Here is a 19,176-nt window from a genome sequence, read left to right on the forward strand (position 1 = left end):
ACCTCAGCATAGAGTTAAACAATGATTACTTCTGACAATCAGTGTGGGTGAACACACAATTCTAACACAAGGGGGTCAAAGCTCTGCAGCCTCTGGGAAGGGTATGTGCTCAATTTTAGCAGGGATTAAATCAAAACAGCAAAGTGGGGCAAAGAGCGTGTGATTTGAAACATTTCTTTTTGCATGGAGAGAGAAAGGATACGCTTCCCCAGGTACAAACTGCTGTTCTTTCACTTACCCATGACGATCAGGAGCATCTTTCTGCTGCGGATGCCCGGCGCCTTCTTCACTTTACATTGGTAGGTTCCCGAGTCTGAAGACTTCAGGCCCGTCAGGTTGATTGAAGCGTCGCCATTCTTGGGGTCAGCTGAGTTGAAGTGAACTCGGCCCTTTATTGGGGCATAGTAGTCCTCGTAGGACCTGTCGCCCGAGTACAGGATGACCTGGTCATAGAGGACATGTAGCTCAGGTTTATTTGAAATCTCAAAAACCATAACTTTTATTCATGTGAAAAGATTAAGAACAGAAACAGGTCTTATCCTACTTGTATTTTTAACCCACAAAGAATGTGAAAATACCATCTAAATATAAAAAAATGCCACAATTTAGAGGGCCATTTTGAATATTTTGCTCCAAATCTCTTTAGCAATTTCCGTAGATTCGGGATCGGATGAGGTCATATTGGAAACGCTTTTGCACTCTGACCATATCACCAGATCAGAGATATGCAAAAATTAGAAGGTCATGTGTTGTCTATCATTCACAATACCTATGTAAGACATGAACACATATTTGTGTCTTCATTTTCATGCATTTTAAGTTGTAAATAAATAAAAAGTCAGCTAACAATTGAGGCAATGGGGGCTCTCTATTCTGCCCACAAAGCCCACTAAATAAATAACCATCCAAAACCCGCCAACAATTCTCTATTTACATATCGTGACCTGAATACTATTCAAATATTTGCGATAATGTTATTATTAACACAGACAAACTATTTTTAGCGGCGTATTGATAACAGAGAGGTAACGATTTTATGCTGCAGCACTGAGCAGGCCGATGTCCTGCTGCTTCTGCATCACGTCTCTGCTCGTCAAAGTTATTCTAGATTATAAATCATGCCTCTAATCTAGATAATAGGACGATTTAGCCTCAAATCAAAAAATTGTTCATCTGTAACATTCTACTTAATACCCGCGGATAGAGACAAAAACACAGCTGCAACTTTTCCCTTGAATCCTTTGTGTGGATTATGATTACTTCTTCATCTAAAAAGGGATGATATGAACATCCCATGAGTCGTCATCCCAGTGGGAGCAGACATTGTACCGTAAGCGGTCGTTTTATAATGTTCATAGTTTGTATTTCTTGTTTATCAATAGTGCTACATGACGCTATAGTGTTTCACTAAAGCTTGATCTGTTTTGCACACAGCTTCTCAAACTTATTGCTCATCCTCCTTGTGTTGGGGCTAAATTTATAAGGTCGTGGATCATTATTTTTCCTTAAATGTCTTTTACTCACACAAAGTCTGCATGATTATCATTGTTGTTGATGGCGAAGGGATCTTTGATTCCCACCTCTACGTCATGGATCACGTGACTAGCTTGCTCATTATCTCTCAAAATGGCTGGGGAATCTCTGTAAGATTGATTCTACTTTGGTCATATCTATTTACCCTGTGTGGTATAGAATGAGTAAAACGTCAAACAGTATTTGTTTTTACTTTTTTTGTTGAAATCCTGTGCTTTTCGAGGTAAGAGTTACAAGGCACACTTACAACATTGATAACAAATTCATACAATCACTAGTAGATTTAATGTTATTGAAAAAATAAGCCTCATTGTAATCTGACGGCATTCAATCGATCGCAACTGGACTGTTTGGTTTGTCCTAGAAGACGTTTCACCTCTCATCCGAATAGGCTTCATCACCTCTGGGAGATAGGTGGTGTCGCAGACCACCACCTCTGTTCAGGGAGGTTTTCTTTAACCTTGACAGAGATGGCTTCCTTCACTCCTTTTGTAGCATCTGTCCTCCCTGTCCAGAATCTGTTCATTTTTGTTCTCAAAGGAGTGCTGTTTGTCCCTGAGGTGCAGCCTAATAACAGCATTACTTTTCCAGCAACATTAAAAAAAAAAAAGCTGCAGCAAATTCGGAAATTTAAAGCCAGAAATCGGTACTGTATTGGTTCAAATGTAAAAGGTACCCATTACTATGTGTGGACGATTGGCCAAAACGCATGGAATATGTATTTTTTTTTTGTCCTTGTTTGTGTGAACATAGCCTTAAAAACACACTGAAGTTAGTTTTACGTCAAGTAGAACCGTGATTCTCAAACTGTGGTAGGGGTACCACTAGTCAGAGTCGTATAGAGCAAGTATGGCCAATCTGGTTTTAGGCGATCTCCTCAATGATTGGTCAAAACTTGACTACAGGGCGCCATTTTTGCTACCAACTTTAAGCTGATACTATGTGTTTGCGGCGCTTCCTCGTCTGCTCCAACCGCATGGATTGCAGACAGCTTTTACATCGCTTTGTTAACAACCCGAAAATAAGTCAAGTACGGGAAGTAAAGGTTCACCAACAACACTGGAGAGCCACCAACTACAGTATCTTGTGGGAGGTAAACACACAAAATGTATGCGTTTTGTTCAGATGAGAACAAAAAAAAACTAATACAAATAACAGATTAAATTAATACATTTTAGAGATGGTCTGTCAAAAACAGACCATCTTCGACTCTCAGTAAAACTGAAATAATGACATTTTTGAGTTTGAGTTTATTTCGAGGTAGCCGTAGAAGAGAAAGCCAAACACAAATACAAATAGACAGAGTACACAATGAAAGAGTAAAAAAAGACACATTTTGGGTGTAATAACAGATGATAAAATGAACTGCAAATCTCATAAAATCAAAGTGGCAAGTAATACGCCAATAATGAATAAAACAAAATGTTTTCTGGGCCAAAATTCATTACATATTCTCTACTGCTCGCCAGTGTTATCATATCTGAGTTATTGTGCAAAAATGTGGGGAAAGAATTACAAAAGACTTACCATATTACAAAAAAGAAAGATCAGTTGGAATTCTAGATAATGTTGAATATCGAGAACATTTAAACCCTTTATTTATTAATTCAAAGTTATTGGAATGTTAATGATCTGGTGCGTTTCCTAACAGTTAAAATTATGCACAAAGAAAAATTAAGGTAAGAAAGAATTATTTTGATAGTTCTGTGTATTTTTTTACATTCATTGCGCCTGAATGCAGCAGAGTGTGTCAAATACAGCTGTAAAATTATACTTTGACGAAATAAAAGCATAAGTTTATGAACTGGAGTATGTTTACAACGATATATAGACATATTTGGGTTTATGTCGTCAAGAAAACTAAGGTCAAAACGACAGCAATTGCATGCTTCCGAGCACAGCCGCACACGTTCTTGGTAGCAAACATGGGGCCTGTTTACATCGAGCCAAATAATCACTAAATTAAATACTGTAATGACTTGACTTGAGCCGTTATCACACGGTTAATGTTCAAAATGTGTATAATGTTACAGGGGCCAAAAATATTAAATATACTTGTTAAATAAAACCACTACCTTGTTTTTGATGAATACTTAGGCCTACTACACTACCGTATCTTATTGTTGGTCATTATAATGGTAAAAACTATGAGAACCACCAATGTAAAACAAGAGTACAACATTTTAAACACATACATAAGTATGAAAATTAGGCCATGCAAGACAGGACCCCCTTCAGGGGCGGTATAGATCGGTTGGTAGAGCGGCCGTGCCAGCAACTTGAGGGTTCCAGGTTCGATCCCCGCTTCCGCCATCCTAGTTACTGCCGTTGTGTCCTTGGGCAAGACACTTTAACCACATGCTCCCAGTGCCACCCACACTGGTTTAAATGTAACTTAGATATTGGGTTTCACTATGTAAAACGCTTTGAGTCACTAGAGAAAAGCACTATATAAATATAATTCACTTCACTTCAAGTACGGTAAGTAATATGTAATAAAAATAATAATATCAGCTATTTAAAAACACATGGTCCGTGAATTAAAGTTACAAAAAGGAGCAAAGGTAAGAGATTTTTATCCAAACAATGCAAGTCTGCCCTACTGGAACCAAGGTGGAACAAAGCGGCCAGTGTGGAGTCAAATCATCACCTGCTGTGTCAACAAAGGACAGCAGAGCACAATTATGTCCATCCCCCCAATCTACACAAACACACCCACAGTCTAGTCTTGAAAGCACCATGAAATGAAGCCCAGGTGGAGCCACAAAGACGGCTTGTAGCTCAGAATAAAAACTTATAGGCTAGAGGAAGAAAAAAAACATAAAACGTATAAAAAAAAAGATGGAAAAAGTAAACAATGAAAGGTGTTCCAATTCTCTTTCGCAGATATTTGTAATTCCACTGGGAGAGACGACACAGCTTTCAGTGCCATGATGAGCACCAGACGTATGCACAGCGATACACCGGGAGAGTGAAAAGAAAACTAAACATGGTTGGTAGAGAATGAATAATGAAGCTATTGTAGGAGGCATAAACGTATGGATCGGTTTATGAAAAAAATCTGAACTGTTTGGTTGACTTGAAGCACGTGTGTTTCTCCGATCATATGCAGAGGTAGGTAGTAATACACTACACATACAAAACCCAAAACCAGTGAAGTTGGCACGTTGTGTAAATTGTAAATAAAAACAGAATACAATGATTTGCAAATCCTTTTCAACCTATATTCAATTGAATAGACTGCCAAGACGAGATACTTAATTTTAGAACTGGTAAACTTTTAAATGTTTTGAAAATATTAGCTCCTTTGGAATTTGATGCCTGCAACATGTTTCAAAAAGGCTTGCACAAGTGGCAAAAAAGACTGAAAAAGTTGAGGAATGCTCGTCAAACACTTTGGAACATCCAACAGGTGAACAGGCTAATTGGGAACAGGTGGGTGCCATGATTGGGCATAAAAGCAGCTTCCATGAAATGCTCAGTCATTCACAAACAAGGATGGGGCGAGAGACACCACTTTGTGAACAAATGCGTGAGCTAATTGTCGAACACTTTAAGAACAACATTTCTCAACGAGCTATTGCAAGGAATTTAGGGATTTCACCATCTACGATCCGTAATATATTTAAAAGTTTCAGAGAATCTGGAGAAATCATTGCACGTAAGCAGCAAGGCCAAAAACCAACAATGTATGCCTGTGACCTTTGATCCCTCAGGCGGTACTGTATCAAAAACTGACATCAGTGTGTAAAGGATATCACCACATGGGCTCAGGAACACTTCAGATAACCACTGTCAGTAACTACAGTTTGTCGCTACATCTGTAAATGCAAGTTAAAACGTAGCCAGCTTCGCTGGGCCCGAGATCATCTAAGATGGACTGATGCAAAATGGAAAAGTGTTCTGTGGTCTGACGAGTCCACATTTGGAAATTGTTTTTAGAAACTGTGAACGATGTGTCTTCCGGACCAAAGAGGAAAAGAACCATCCAGACTGTTATACGCACAAAGTTCAAAAGCCAGCATATGTAATGGTATGGGGGTGTATTAGTGCCCAAGGCATGGGTAACTTACACTTCTGTGAAGGCACCATTAATGCTGAAATGTACATACAGGTTTTGGAGCAACATATGTTGCCATCCAAGAAACGTATTTTTCAAGGACGGCCCTGCTTATTTCAGCAAGACAACGCCAAGCCACATTCTGCACGTGTTACAACAGCGTGGCCTGGTAGTAAAAGAGTGCGGGTAATAGACTGGCCTGCCAGTAGTCCAGACCTGTCGCCCATTGAAAACGTGTGGCGCATTATGAAGCGTAAAATACGACAACGGAATCTCCGGGACAACATAAGCTGTACATCAAGCAAGATGGCGAAATAATTCCACCTGGAAAACTTAAAAAATTGGTTTCCACAGTTCCCAAACGTTTACTGAGTGTTGTTAAAAGGAAAGACCATGTAACACAGTGGTAAAAAATGCCTCTGTGCCAAATTTTTTGCAATGTGTTGCTGCCATTCAATTGTAAGTTAATTTGCAAAAAAAAAAAAATGTTTCCCAGTTCAAACGTTAACTATCTTGTCTTTGCAGTGTATTCAATTGAATATAAGTTGAAAAGGATTTGCAAATCATTGAATTATGCTTTTATTTACGATTTACACAACCTGCCAACTTTACTGGTTTTGGACTACTTAAGTAGCTTTTTGGATAAATTGTACTTGTCAGAGTAGTTTAAATGAAACATCCTTTTTTTTTATATTGTTTACAAACTTGGGAAATATGTTCCTAGACACAGGAGGGCTTAAAGAGAAAAAAATAAATATTCAAATCACAGCCAACAGTAGGAAATAATGTATATACTGTATTTGATATTGCTACACCTCCATCCTATGTTTTTGTCAAATTATTATTAACTGTAGTATACAATTGAATCATTCAATGATTTAGTATAAGCATTGGTATGATCAATACTGCCCCTGTAACTACTTTGGATTTGCAACCCAAAATTCTAGTATTGCCTAAAATATGTTAAGTATCCAAACAGAAAAAAAAGTAAATTTCAAAAGAAGTGTAGACAGACGCATTATACAAGAAAGGAAGATAGAAACATGTTGCAACAGAAAGTAACCAGTTATTAACATTATTTAATCACTTCCATAAAACACAGCTTAAACACAGCTTAGTTGTCTTCTGTTGCTTGGCAACACTTTGAACACCACTGGTGAAATAAGTAAACCACATGTGTTCAAAGTGTAGCCCAAGCTCTTTTTTATGAACCTGGAGCCCATTGTAGAAATAAAATAAACAAAACAAAAAATTGAAAAACAGAAAAAAGACATAAGCTAATGAAAAAAGCTGAAATGTTAATATTAATAACGTATAAAAACACAAAAGAAAATATTTAGTTTTAGCCTCTTTATTAGCCTATTTCATTACAAATGACATAATGCCGTCCCACTACCACCATATTGAGAGAATATTAATAACAATATGTTTTACAAACCCCGTTTCCATATGAGTTGGGAAATTGTGTTAGATGTAAATATAAACGGAATACAATGATTTGCAAATCCTTTTCAACCCATATTCAATTAAATGCACTACAAAGACAAGATATTTGATGTTCAAACTCATAAAATAAATTTTTTTTTGCAAATAATAATTAACTTAGAATTTCATGGCTGCAACACGTGCCAAAGTAGTTGGGAAAGGGCATGTTCACCACTGTGTTACATCACCTTTTCTTTTAAGAATAGAATAGAATAGAATAGAATAGAAAGTACTTTATTGATCCCTGGGGGAAATTCAGCACCACAGTTCGTTCACAATAGACAAGAATAACAATAAATAATATAATATATTATATATAAATAATATAAATATATTCTACATATACTACATATACCGGTACTCTACATTTAAGTGCAGTCAAGGAACATATGCATTATACAGTCTGATGGCTGTCGGTAAGAAGGACCTCCTGTGTCGTTCCGTGTTGCATTTTGGGAGTCTGAGCCTTCCACTGAACGTGCTCATTCTCCCCGCAAGGTCCGAGTGTAGTGGGTGGGAGGTGTTGTCCATAATGGCTAGGAGCTTTGCTAGACTTCTCCTCTCTGACACCACCGCCAGAGAGTCTAGCTCCACTCCCACCACGTTACTGGCCTTCTCTACCAACTTGTCCAGTCTGTTTGCGTCCCTCGCTCTCAGCCCGCTGCCCCAGCAGGCCACGGCGTACAAGAAGGCGCCCGCCACCACCGACTCGTAGAACATCTTCAACATCTTTGTACAGACGTTGAAGGATCCTAGCCTCCTGAGGAAGTAGAGGCGGCTCTGTCCCTTCTTGTAGAGTGCCTCAGCGTGTTTTGACCTATTCAGATTGTTGTCGATGTGTACTCCCAGGTATTTATAATCCTCAACCATTTCCACAATGACCCCCCTGATGGAAACAGGGGTCGCCGGAGTACTCCTCCTCCTTCCCAGGTCCACAACCAGCTCCTTGGTCTTCATCACATTAAGCTGGAGGTGGTTCTTTCCTCACCATGTTACAAAGTTCTCCACCATTGCCCTGTATTCCTCATCATCACCATCCTCAATACACCCCACTATCGCAGAGTCATCAGAAAACTTCTGAAGGTGGCAGGACTCTGAGTGATAGTGGAAATTGGTGGTGTAGATGGTGAAGAGGAAGGGGGAGAGGACTGTGCCCTGCAGGGCCTCGGTGTTGCTGACCAGCCTGTCAGACACACAGTCCTGCAGTCGCACGTACTGTGGTCTGTCAGTCAGGTAATCAACAACCCAGGACACCAAGGGGGCCTCCACCTGCATCGTCTCCAACTTCACACCCAGTAGCCCAGGCCGTATGGTATTGAAAGCACTGGAGAAGTCAAAAAACATGACCCTCACACTGCTCGCAGGCTTGTCTAGGTGGGTTTGGGCTCGGTTCAGCAGGTAGATGACTGCGTCCTCCACTCCCAGTCGGGGCTGGTAGGCGAATTGGAGTGGGTCCAGGCGGAGTTGTTCCAGGACCAACCTCTCCATGGTCTTCATGATATGGGAGGTTAGAGCCACCGGCCTGTAGTCCTTCGACGTGCTGGGTCGCGTGCACTTGGGGATGGGGACCACGCATGAGGTTTTCCACAGTGTGGGGACTTTCTGCAGCCTAAAGCTCATGTTGAAGATGTGCTGGAGCACACCACACAGCTGTGGGGCGCAGGCTTTGAGTACCCTGGGGCTCACACCGTCAGGACCCGCGGCCTTGCCTGTTTGTAGCTTATTTAGCTGTGCATTCACCTGTTCTGCAGACAGGCACACTGGGGGGTGGGGGGTCTCAGGTGATTGGGGGAGGAAGGTTCATCAAGCTGAGGGTGAGGTGTTAAGTGGGGGGAGGTAGTCATTGGAGTTGGGGGGCTGTGAGGAGGGGAGGTGGGGATGGATTAACAACACTCAATAAAACGATTGGGAACTAATTGTTGAAGCTTTGAAAGTAGAATTATTTCCCATTCTTGTTTTATGTAGAGCTTCAGTCCTTCAACAGTCCGGGGTCTCTGCTGTCGTATTTTACGCTACATAATGCGCCACACATTTTCGATGAGAGACAGGTCTGGACTGCAGGCGAGCCAGGAAAGTACCCGCACTCTTTTTTTACGAAGCCACGCTGTTGTAACACGTGCTGAATGTGGCTTGGCATTGTCTTGCTGAAATAAGCAGGGGCGTCCATGAAAAAGACGGCGCTTAGATGGCAGCATATGTTGTTCCAAAACCTGTATGTACCTTTCAGTATTAATGGTGCCTTCACAGATGTGTAAGTTACCCATGCCTTGGGCATTAATGCACCCCCATACCATCACAGATGCTGGCTTTTGAACTTTGTGTCGATAACAGTCTGGATGGTTCGCTTCCCCTTTGGTCCGGATGACACGATGTCAAATATTTCCAAAAACTATTTGAAATGTGGACTCGTCAGACCACAGAACACTTTTCCACTTTGCATGAGTCCATCTTAGATGATCTCGGGCCCAGAGAAGCCGGCGGCGTTTCTGGATGTTGTTGATAAATGGCTTTCGCTTTGCATAGTAGAGCTTTAACTTGCACTTACAGATGTAGCAACAAACTGTATTTAGTGACAGGGGTTTTCTGAAGTGTTCCTGAGCTCATGTGGTGATATCCTTTAGAGATTGATGTCGGTTTTTGATACAGTGTCGTCTGAGGGATTGAAGGTCACGGTCATTCAATGTTGGTTTCCGGCCATGCCGCTTACGTGGAGTGATTTCTCCAGATTCTCTGAACCTTTTGATGATATTATGGACTGTAGATGTTGAAATCCCAAAATTTCTTGCAATTGCACTTTGAGAAATGTTGTTCCTTAACTGTTTGACTAATTGCTCACGCAGTTGTGGACAAAGGGGTGTACCTCGCCCCATCCTTTCTTGTGAAAGACTGAGCATTTTTGGGAAGCTTTTTTTTTATACCCAATCATGGAACCCACCTGTTCCCAATTAGCCTGCACACCTGTGGGATGTTCCAAATAAGTGTTTGATGAGCATTCCTCAACTTTATCAGTATTTATTGCCACCTTTCCCAACTTCTTTGTCACGTGTTGCTGGCATCAAATTCTAAAGTTAATGATTATTTGCAAAAAAAAAAATGTTTATCAGTTTGAACATCAAATATGTTGTCTTTGTAGCATATTCAACTGAATATGGGTTGAAAATTATTTGCAAATCATTGTATTTCGTTTATATTTACAACTAACACAATTTCCCAACTCATATGGAAACAGGGTTTGTATATACTTGAAGACGCCATGCTAGTACTGTTCTTTTTAAAACGTAAATTAGTTGACTATTGTTGGTATTTATGATCATATTTATAAACACTGTATTGTTTGTTTTGATATACTGGGAGGTCATAGAATACTGCTCTTCTTTTTTAATGTAAAGTTACCTCTTGGCAGCTAATACTGATATTTAAATTCTGTGCAAAAAGATAGTGAAGCACAGTGATCTTTAAATACTTAACACTTTGAAACACGTATCAATAAAAGTAAGGAATATAAAAGTACATGGGTTTACTTGTTTTTTTAATCGTGGTATCCAATTAGTATCGGAAATCGTATATCTCTATATAGAATACTACAATTCTAGTATTGTGACAGCCTTAGTTGATGGTGTATAATAAGGTTAGAAGGATAATACGGTTACATTTTTTGTTCAGAGTAATAAATAGGTTACAACTTTAGCAGCCATTTTTAGGTTTAATTGTCTTTAATAAATGGTAATGTGGATTATTGGGATATATGATATTCTGTGGGGTGTTAAAAATACAACAATCACAATGTACACTGAACCGAAACAAAGACAGAAGATCCGAATCATTGATTTTTTAGACGCTTTGACCCCATGAGGAAAGTATAAGGTTCTTGTGTCAACAACTCCCGTAACCACTTCCAACTGAAAACGAGTTTGCTGTGGTGCTAGGATGGCGAGCCTGCAGTGACGGCAGTGCTCATCTTGCACATATTAGCAATGTAAACAGGTCATCCTGGTACAATTCCGCCAGGTTCTCAGGGGGAGGGCGAGCAGTGTTTCAACATTCACTGGGGAAAACTGCATCAGCAGAAATAACAGCAACATGTCAGACCAGTCCACAAAGGAGAGGAAATTAAATAGCCCCGAGCTCAGCAAGATAACTCTTACTCAAATACTCGCAGACGCACCAATGGGAGTATTTTTGCGCATGCACACCTCTCACAGCAACAACAACAAAGAATCTACATGACAAAGACCTTGACGTTCATAAATACACTGGAACCTTGCTTTTCATTAATAATCTGTTCTGAAATGTCAGAAGGCCAAGTCAAACAAAAACAATTTTGCCCATACGAAATACTGTAAATCCATTCCAAACAACCAAAAATATGAACACAAAACACATTTTATAGAGAATATTTCTTGTTTTACATGAAAACAATGTGAAATGTATTATTTTAGTATGTATTGTATTTATTTTAGAAATGGACTAATTTATTGATTAATTTGCATGATTAATCAAGTAATCGAAAACAAATTACTTTATAGCCTCAATGCGTATTTTTGCGAAAATAACTAAAATAAACAATTTGTTCTGATTGTCGTAAATGTTTATTCTTTTTCCTAATACATGCACATAACAATAAAAATTGCACTCTTAACATGAGTGCATCAATAAAAATTGGGGGGGGGGCATCGCAACAATTCACCGCCACACATATCACAGCACCCACACACACCACCATTCTCACGTGCACTCTATTCTAAATCTGCGTATTTAAAGTGCCAGGAACTGGTGGCTCCCTGGAGCTTTTTCAAAAATGTATTAAAATGGAAAAAGATGGGGGTAAAATATATTTTTGTTTTAATATGGTTTCTGTGGGAGAACAAAGATGAGACACGCCTTCCTAATTGTTAGAAATCCCACTGTTTACATTATACATGCTACACTGATGAAAGTATTTGGCAAGCGCCGTTTTGTCCTTTTTCGGCGGACATTTCATTCACCGTAGTTTGTTTGCATGTAAAACTTTCTCAGACGCTGCCAAAGAGAAACGTTTTTTATGCCAGTCTTTCTTTGTCTCATTTTGTCCACCAAACGTTTTATGCTGTGCGTGAATGCGCAAACGTGAACTTTGTTCATGTGATTGACTTGTTTGAGTGCTAATCAGGCATATTTGGTCAGTGCATGACTGCAAGCTAATCAATGCTAACATGCTATTTAGGCTAGCTGGATGTACATAGTGCATCATTATGCCTCGTTTGTAGGTATATTTGAGCTTATATAATTTCCTTTACTTTGATCAATTTTTGGTAACATTATCGGGGCTATGAGCTGCTACTTTTTCCCACGCTTTGAACCCTCTGGTCATTTTTTTTATTTTTCTTCGCTATCAGCCATAATGTTTTGTATTCAACAAATAGTTTTCATAGAACACCAATACAGACACTGAAAAGGTGTGTTAATGTTTGTGCTATGGCACCATCTTTTGGACGAGTTCCCTCACTGCAGGTGCTGCGAGTTGAAAATGTACTTTCTGTTTCATTCCTTGAACCAGTAGTATTTGTCCACATTCCTCTGGAGTTTTACCGCATTTTATCTTTAATACCGTTTATCATTACAACCCTAAATTGCAATTAATCAAATTTCAAAGTGTGTTTAATTTTAATGAAAATATATATTGTTGGCTGAACTTCTTTAAATATATGTGTAATTTTTTCCTTAAAAAAATACATGTGTCATGGTAAATGATGCAAATTAAATGAAAACATATTTTGGCCACGACCATGCCACCATGAATAGATTGAAATTCTGTATGAAAATGGAGGTACAACTGTATTTGGGGAATAAAAATAAAGATTACAAATTCCATGACAAGGTTGTGAGGTCACAATAGACAAAAGAAGCACCAAAGCACTTGTGCAGTACTAACAAAGCTGTGATATAATTACCACCTGGCCAGACAGCATTCTCTAGCCAGGCCCAGTTTTATTAGACATGTACACAAATTCTCAATTCAAATTGTCATGTGATGCTGCTGCTTGGTGAGGAAAGAGAAGGAGGTGGGAAGAGGTGGGACCACAACAAATGTACACCTGAAACTGAACAAACTTTGCAGCGTTAACAATGATCTGCTATTGCTGTAATAACACAACACAAATGATTCTTTGTTGCCATCCCAAGAGAAAATGCATCTTTTTGTCAGCACAGAAAAAAGTAGTCTATGTCTCCTTGCTGGCTTTCAGCCTCCTCAGATAACAGTTGTCACCTTGTTATGGCCCATAAAATCAGATAAATAACCATTCAAAAATCGCCAAAAATACTCAATTTACATTTCGTGTCTTGAAAATTAACCAAGTATTAGTGATATTGTTATTATAAGCGCTAACGCAGGCAAACTATTTATAGCGGCAACATAATCACTTCTGTGTCTCCCTTTGTTTACATCATCGAGTGGTCTGCTGTTTCCTCACTTCCCTGCTCCCTGTAAATTTATTCCAGATCATTAATCATGCATTTCATCTGGACATGAGACATCTGAGAAGGTAATCCAACAAATTGGGACACTTTGACAGCCTATTTCGGACCTGGAACTGGCTAGAACGATACGAAAAGCACTTGTTTCCCCCGCACCCCCACCTCGTTTCTTCACGAAGATTATGAGACATTTTTCATCTAAATGGAAATATGAACATCTTAGCAGTCGGCATCCTGATGACAGCAGACCTGACACAGTAAGTGATGTTTTATTATGTTTGTTGGCTCTCATGAAGTCTGTAGTGGGCAGAAATCAGTGATGAAGAAAAAAAAAGCAAACGTTGTGATGCGTTTTTGAAATTGATGCGCCACCTATGCTTAAAATTATCAAAACACGTAAATAATAAATGTTATTATAAATGTGACCGTTACTACAATACATATATACATACAGCATGTCCATAAAATCTTATTGGAGGTCTTGGGATGTTTTTTAGGGGCTCTATATGCAGAGTTGAACGGCTCGCGTAGGCGCCATTGTAATCAGACATGTGATCAAATGTATTTAATATTTAGATGCAAAAAAAAACCATCTATTATTATGTCTTTCATCATGATTGTGAACGATAGGCAAAATTCCAAAACAAGTTCCCCTTTAAGTTGAATGTGCCAGTCTGTCTTTTGTTGAGTCCTACAAAGTGTTTATACTGTAAGTATGTGCTTGTTACACACCAGCTGTTAGATTGTAACATGCATTTAGCTGTAATTCTCATTAACACATTTGGAGGTGTTGACATTGTCACGTAAAATTAATAAAGCTAATCAGTAGCATGTTCATTTTTAACATTTTTATTAGTTACACTCAAACGATTAATCGACGCAACAGAATATAAATTAAAGCATTTTTTCCAAATCAAATCTATTAATCGTTGCAGCCCTATTTGTTGGCATGGAACATTGCATTAAAACAGTCCGCTACAAACAGGCCTGTTTGACCGCTAATTGCTTGAGCCGGTGCCGAGGTTGCAACCAGGGATGACGCCACGTGCAATTAAAAGAATCAAAATATGCTATTCTTTAATTTTACGTTAATTGGTACCCAGTAGAATTGGGTAGGTGCCCACTTCTCCTTCTGACTGATTTTCAAATGAGCATGGTTTTTCAGTTTCCTTCAATACTGGTGAGCCGTGCAGAACTGACACAGTACTGCGCAGTCAAAATAGCGTACTATTCAAGAGGACCATAAGAATGTCAATAATTATCGCTCCAAAAAGCTTTCTTTCATTGCCAAAACACACAAAGCTTTGTAAAAATCCGTCAGACATGGAATGATGTCGTGTGCGAGGAAGCCATCCAGCTGATAGGATTCATGTTTGTTTTTCATAATTGTTTTTCTGCCTCCTCAAAAAAATAGTAAGTAGATCACAGCCAACCTTTTTCAGTTTATCTGCCGGCGTGCAAAAAGCAGAAATGCAAATGACCGTGACTGAAAGCATGCTTGGTATCGTTCATTCGAGCCTAACAAAGCAATATATGTTAACTATGTCTCATTCCTCTCTAAGTGACCTTGATGATATGAAAATTATGTCAAACACTGGTGGACATATTTCCCTACATCTGGCGCTGAAGAGCTAAAAATGCTAGAAAATGTATAAATGTAAAAATGTATTGTGAATACAAACAAGCCAGTAAACAAAAATGAATGGCAATCTTATTTGAATAAAGCGCAACCAACACTTTAGGTTGAATTAACAAGAGGAAACCTTTTCTGCTTACATCGACAGTAATAAATAACACATCAAATGGGCTAGGGACAACCCTAGCCCATACATATAAATGCCGTAAAAATTTTTTAGCTTTGATGTAGCAAGCTACTTCTGCTGTGTAGCTTGCTATTATTCTCCGGGGATAGCGTCCCCTGTAGCTCAGATATATTAACCGAGAGTAACTTGTAGCTTAGCCTACTACATTTTCCAAGTAGCTTGCCCATCACTGTTTACAGCACAGCATGTAAGAGAATAGGAGGACTTGATTTGCTCACCTTAACCCACCTATAGCTTAATAAAGGTTATCTCGTCTCACTGGAGCATTTTTCTTTTTGTTTTATCAGGTATCAGAGCTATGTTTTAATGTTATCAGATTTGTTGGTAAAAATTCCTCATAAGAGCCCAATAATATTTAGTGTGCACTGCTAATTTATGTTGCTTAATCTTTGTAGATGTTTTGAGCTGGCTCGACATCTTTCTCAGAACCAATTAGTTCTCCTTGACCTATCAAATTGTGCCGCTAAATATGCTCATAGTTTGCCTTGAACCAATATGAAGTCATGCAAATATTAAAATTCTATAATTAGCAGTATATTCATTCTGAAGGCCTGGTAAATATGTGCTTAAAGTTCAGTAGGGTCAGACCAATGATCCCAGATCAGTGATAGAAATAAGTATGAAGGGTATGAATCATAACCAGAGGCTATATTACATGCTCAGATTGTTTGCACTACTAAGACAAATTAGTCCACAAAGTCAAAACAAGGACATATCATTTAACCTATGGGGTGGCAATTATAGTGGAAACATTGGCAGTGTTATGATCGATAAAATCACTGTTTCTGGGCTCACCTTACCGCCATATGATTAATAACGAGCAGACTTAAGGGATGACCTTTCTTTTACAAGCGAAAAATGACTAAGATATGATAGGAAATGTATGGGGTTATAAATGTTTTATACAGGACTGCAATCTATCTGTGGTGATAGGTTGCGTGGTCTTGACGTCATCATCTAATGATATGACAGAATTGGCTGAGACTTGAGCACAAGGCTAAAAAAAATTATACATTTATTTAAATAGAACTGCACTTTTTCTTTTCTTTTCTTATCATTATCAATCATTATGAGAGACAAGAAGGCAAAAGTTTTTTTTTTTTTGCATTCTAACATGTAAAAATCAGCTCGTTCTAGGTAGTTAGAAATGCATCTAAATACCTTAAATCACTTTAAAAATGCATTTAAAAACCGTCAACAATACTTATTTTACGTTCCGTAACCTGTATTATAACCAGACTGTAGCTACATTGTTATTGTAAGAGCAAACACTGAGGAACTCTATTTCTAGCGTAGTAACACATTAGCGTGGTACGGTATTTGCCGTGAAAGCTACCTACTGCAAGAAATAAGCTGGCTTCTACGTCAGTACGAAACGCGTTTGAGTTTGTAATGCATAACACCAATCTACAGTATCTGTAAAGTGTTAGCCCACATTTCATGTTTTGTTTGCACACAGCCAGCTCGATAACGTATGCACTGTAGTGAACGGTATCATGATCAATAGTATAGTGACTCACTTGATGGACAGTTGTCTATTTGGTCAAGCTGGTTGGGGACGTTTCCAGTTGATTTGATCACTCCATTAATTCGGCATAGCTTGGCTCACAAGTTCCAGATTTGCAGCGTGACCATGTCACTTCTTCTTCGTGCTCACTTTTATAAGCAGCAGTTCATCCTTCGTATATTTAGTTTCAAAAAGATAAGGTTGTGAATCCTCATTTGTCCAAAAATAGTCGTCTCTGTTGTCTATTACCAAGTCTGCCATGATTAGAAAACAGTCGCGTTTGATTCCGGAAGTAGGAACAAATTTGTTGCAGGAAGTCGAAAGTGCGCTGCTATGGAAACGGAAATAAACGCACCAAGGAATTAGTTCCGGCTGTGCATAAAATGACCAAAATATGGTAAATTTTGTATACATTACATTGGGGCTGGGCGATATATCGATATACTCGAACTTTGAGTATATAGATATATCGCGGGTTTGTCTCTGTGCGATATAGAAAATGATTATATCGTGATATTCGAGTACATTCTCACGCAGTTGCTTTTAGCTGCAGGCATTACACTACAGGCTCTTCTCACTCTTTCTTGTCTCTCCTTCTCACAGAGACTTAAACAAGCGCACCTTCTTACATACGTCACATACGTATACGCCCTCACTGAGCAGAGAGGTAGCAGCATGGCTAAAGTTATCTGTGGTGCGAGTGGTGATACGAGAGAAAGAAGGTGCGAATCTGGTAACAAATGAAGGAAGAATTCATTCCCAAGAAAAACAGCACGGGGTCCATTGTCTGGCGGTGGTTTCGCTTCCAGTGGGAATATGTCGAACAGACAGCCGTAATTTGTCAAGTGTGGGGCGAAAGCATTACTGCTAATATGTAGCATCATTTGAAAAGTCACCCTCTAGAGAATGAAGAGTGTTTGAAACTGCATGTCAATATCTCCGTTCGGTGCCACACCAACAAAATGCCGAGGCAACCATTTCCACATAAACACCGTATGAAAATAATAGTCCATGACAGAAGGAGATAACGTCCGCCAGAACCTACCACATAGCGAAGGACGTACACTATTTGATTTCCTATTATGCAGCTAATTTTTATTTGACAGTTATTGAAATATCCTGTGTGACATCATGCACAGAAGTGCACTTTATTTGGCTTGGTAATACCCTTCCGGGTGATTCGACCCACGATGTGGGCTGGGGGTAGCAGTGCTTTAAGATCTGCAGGACAGCTGGGGGTGTGTATTTTATAAAGAGCAGTTGATGCTGCAATTGCTTGTCGATGACACAGCTTGCTGATGGCGAACTGCTGTAGGGCTTTTAATTGATTGATTGCTTGAAACTTTTATTAGTAGATTGCACAGTACAGTACATATTCCTTACAATTGACCACTAAATGGTAACACCCCAATAAGTTTTTCAACTTGTTTAAGTCGGGGTCCACGTTAATCAATTCATGGTAGAAAAGTCCTCATCCACGCTAGTTATTTTTAGAGCCTTTTTTGGATGATATTGAGCTGCCTGAGAGTGGTCTGAGCGGCATTCATCCAGGCCCGGCAAAAGTACTCCATAATGCTCCTGACCTGGATCTTGTAGATGTTGGCTCTGCCTTCAGCGTCAAGCTTGTTGGCCAGCTTACGTAGCGCTCCAAGACGTTGACCAGCACAATTGTAGATGTTGGACAGGTGGATGGTCGACGTTAGCTTCGAGTCAATACAAAGACCCAGAACTTCTATCTGCTCACAGAGCCCAATTTTAGTGGCAATGAAGACAAAATAAATCTGTTTCTATTTTCGACCATTGATGCACTTCAAAATGTTCTGTTCTTTAATTTATGAAGTAAATAAACAGACTGGCGCATGCGCAATACGAAGGGTCCTCTCTGGCCGCACACACCCCTTTGAGAGATCTAGTTTCCAATCGCATTAATCCAGGTGTGTTCGTCTGACTTTTCAAATACCGAACACAATCGGATTAAGGTGTTTCCATGGGTTGTAGGAGGCTTATTTAGAGCCAAACTATTAAGAAATCTGAATAATTCAGTGCATGGACACGTACGGAGTGTGGAACCACTCCCCGGAGCTAATAATAATCACCTCTATTACGGAAAATAAACCACATTTCTTAGTATCTTAAGAATTATTAAGGCTCTAGTATTGGAAGTGAAAAGGCTGTATGAGCAAATGCTCTACACACACAATGTTAACAAGATAATTAGCATAACAGTGTGGACTAATACTGTTTTTCATGGATCCATGCGCCAGGTCAAAGAGAGATTGGTAATACCCCTGGGAAATTTCTGCACAACGTGC

The 19,176-nt window shown here is 39.2% G+C and overlaps 1 protein-coding gene across 1 annotated transcript in view; it reads right to left on the reverse strand.

Annotated features, from left to right (window-relative positions):
• Positions 1 to 19,176, reverse strand: part of cxadr (CXADR Ig-like cell adhesion molecule) — a 126,244-nt gene that overhangs the window by 38,759 nt on the left and 68,309 nt on the right. Inside the window, exon 3 of the mRNA XM_061963086.1 lies at positions 239 to 443. Within this exon, the coding sequence (XP_061819070.1) occupies positions 239 to 443 (205 nt within the window). The remainder of the gene's footprint in view (positions 1 to 238; positions 444 to 19,176) is intronic.

Source organism: Nerophis lumbriciformis, linkage group LG09 (genome assembly GCF_033978685.3).
Source record: "Nerophis lumbriciformis linkage group LG09, RoL_Nlum_v2.1, whole genome shotgun sequence".
Classification (NCBI taxonomy): domain Eukaryota; kingdom Metazoa; phylum Chordata; class Actinopteri; order Syngnathiformes; family Syngnathidae; genus Nerophis; species Nerophis lumbriciformis.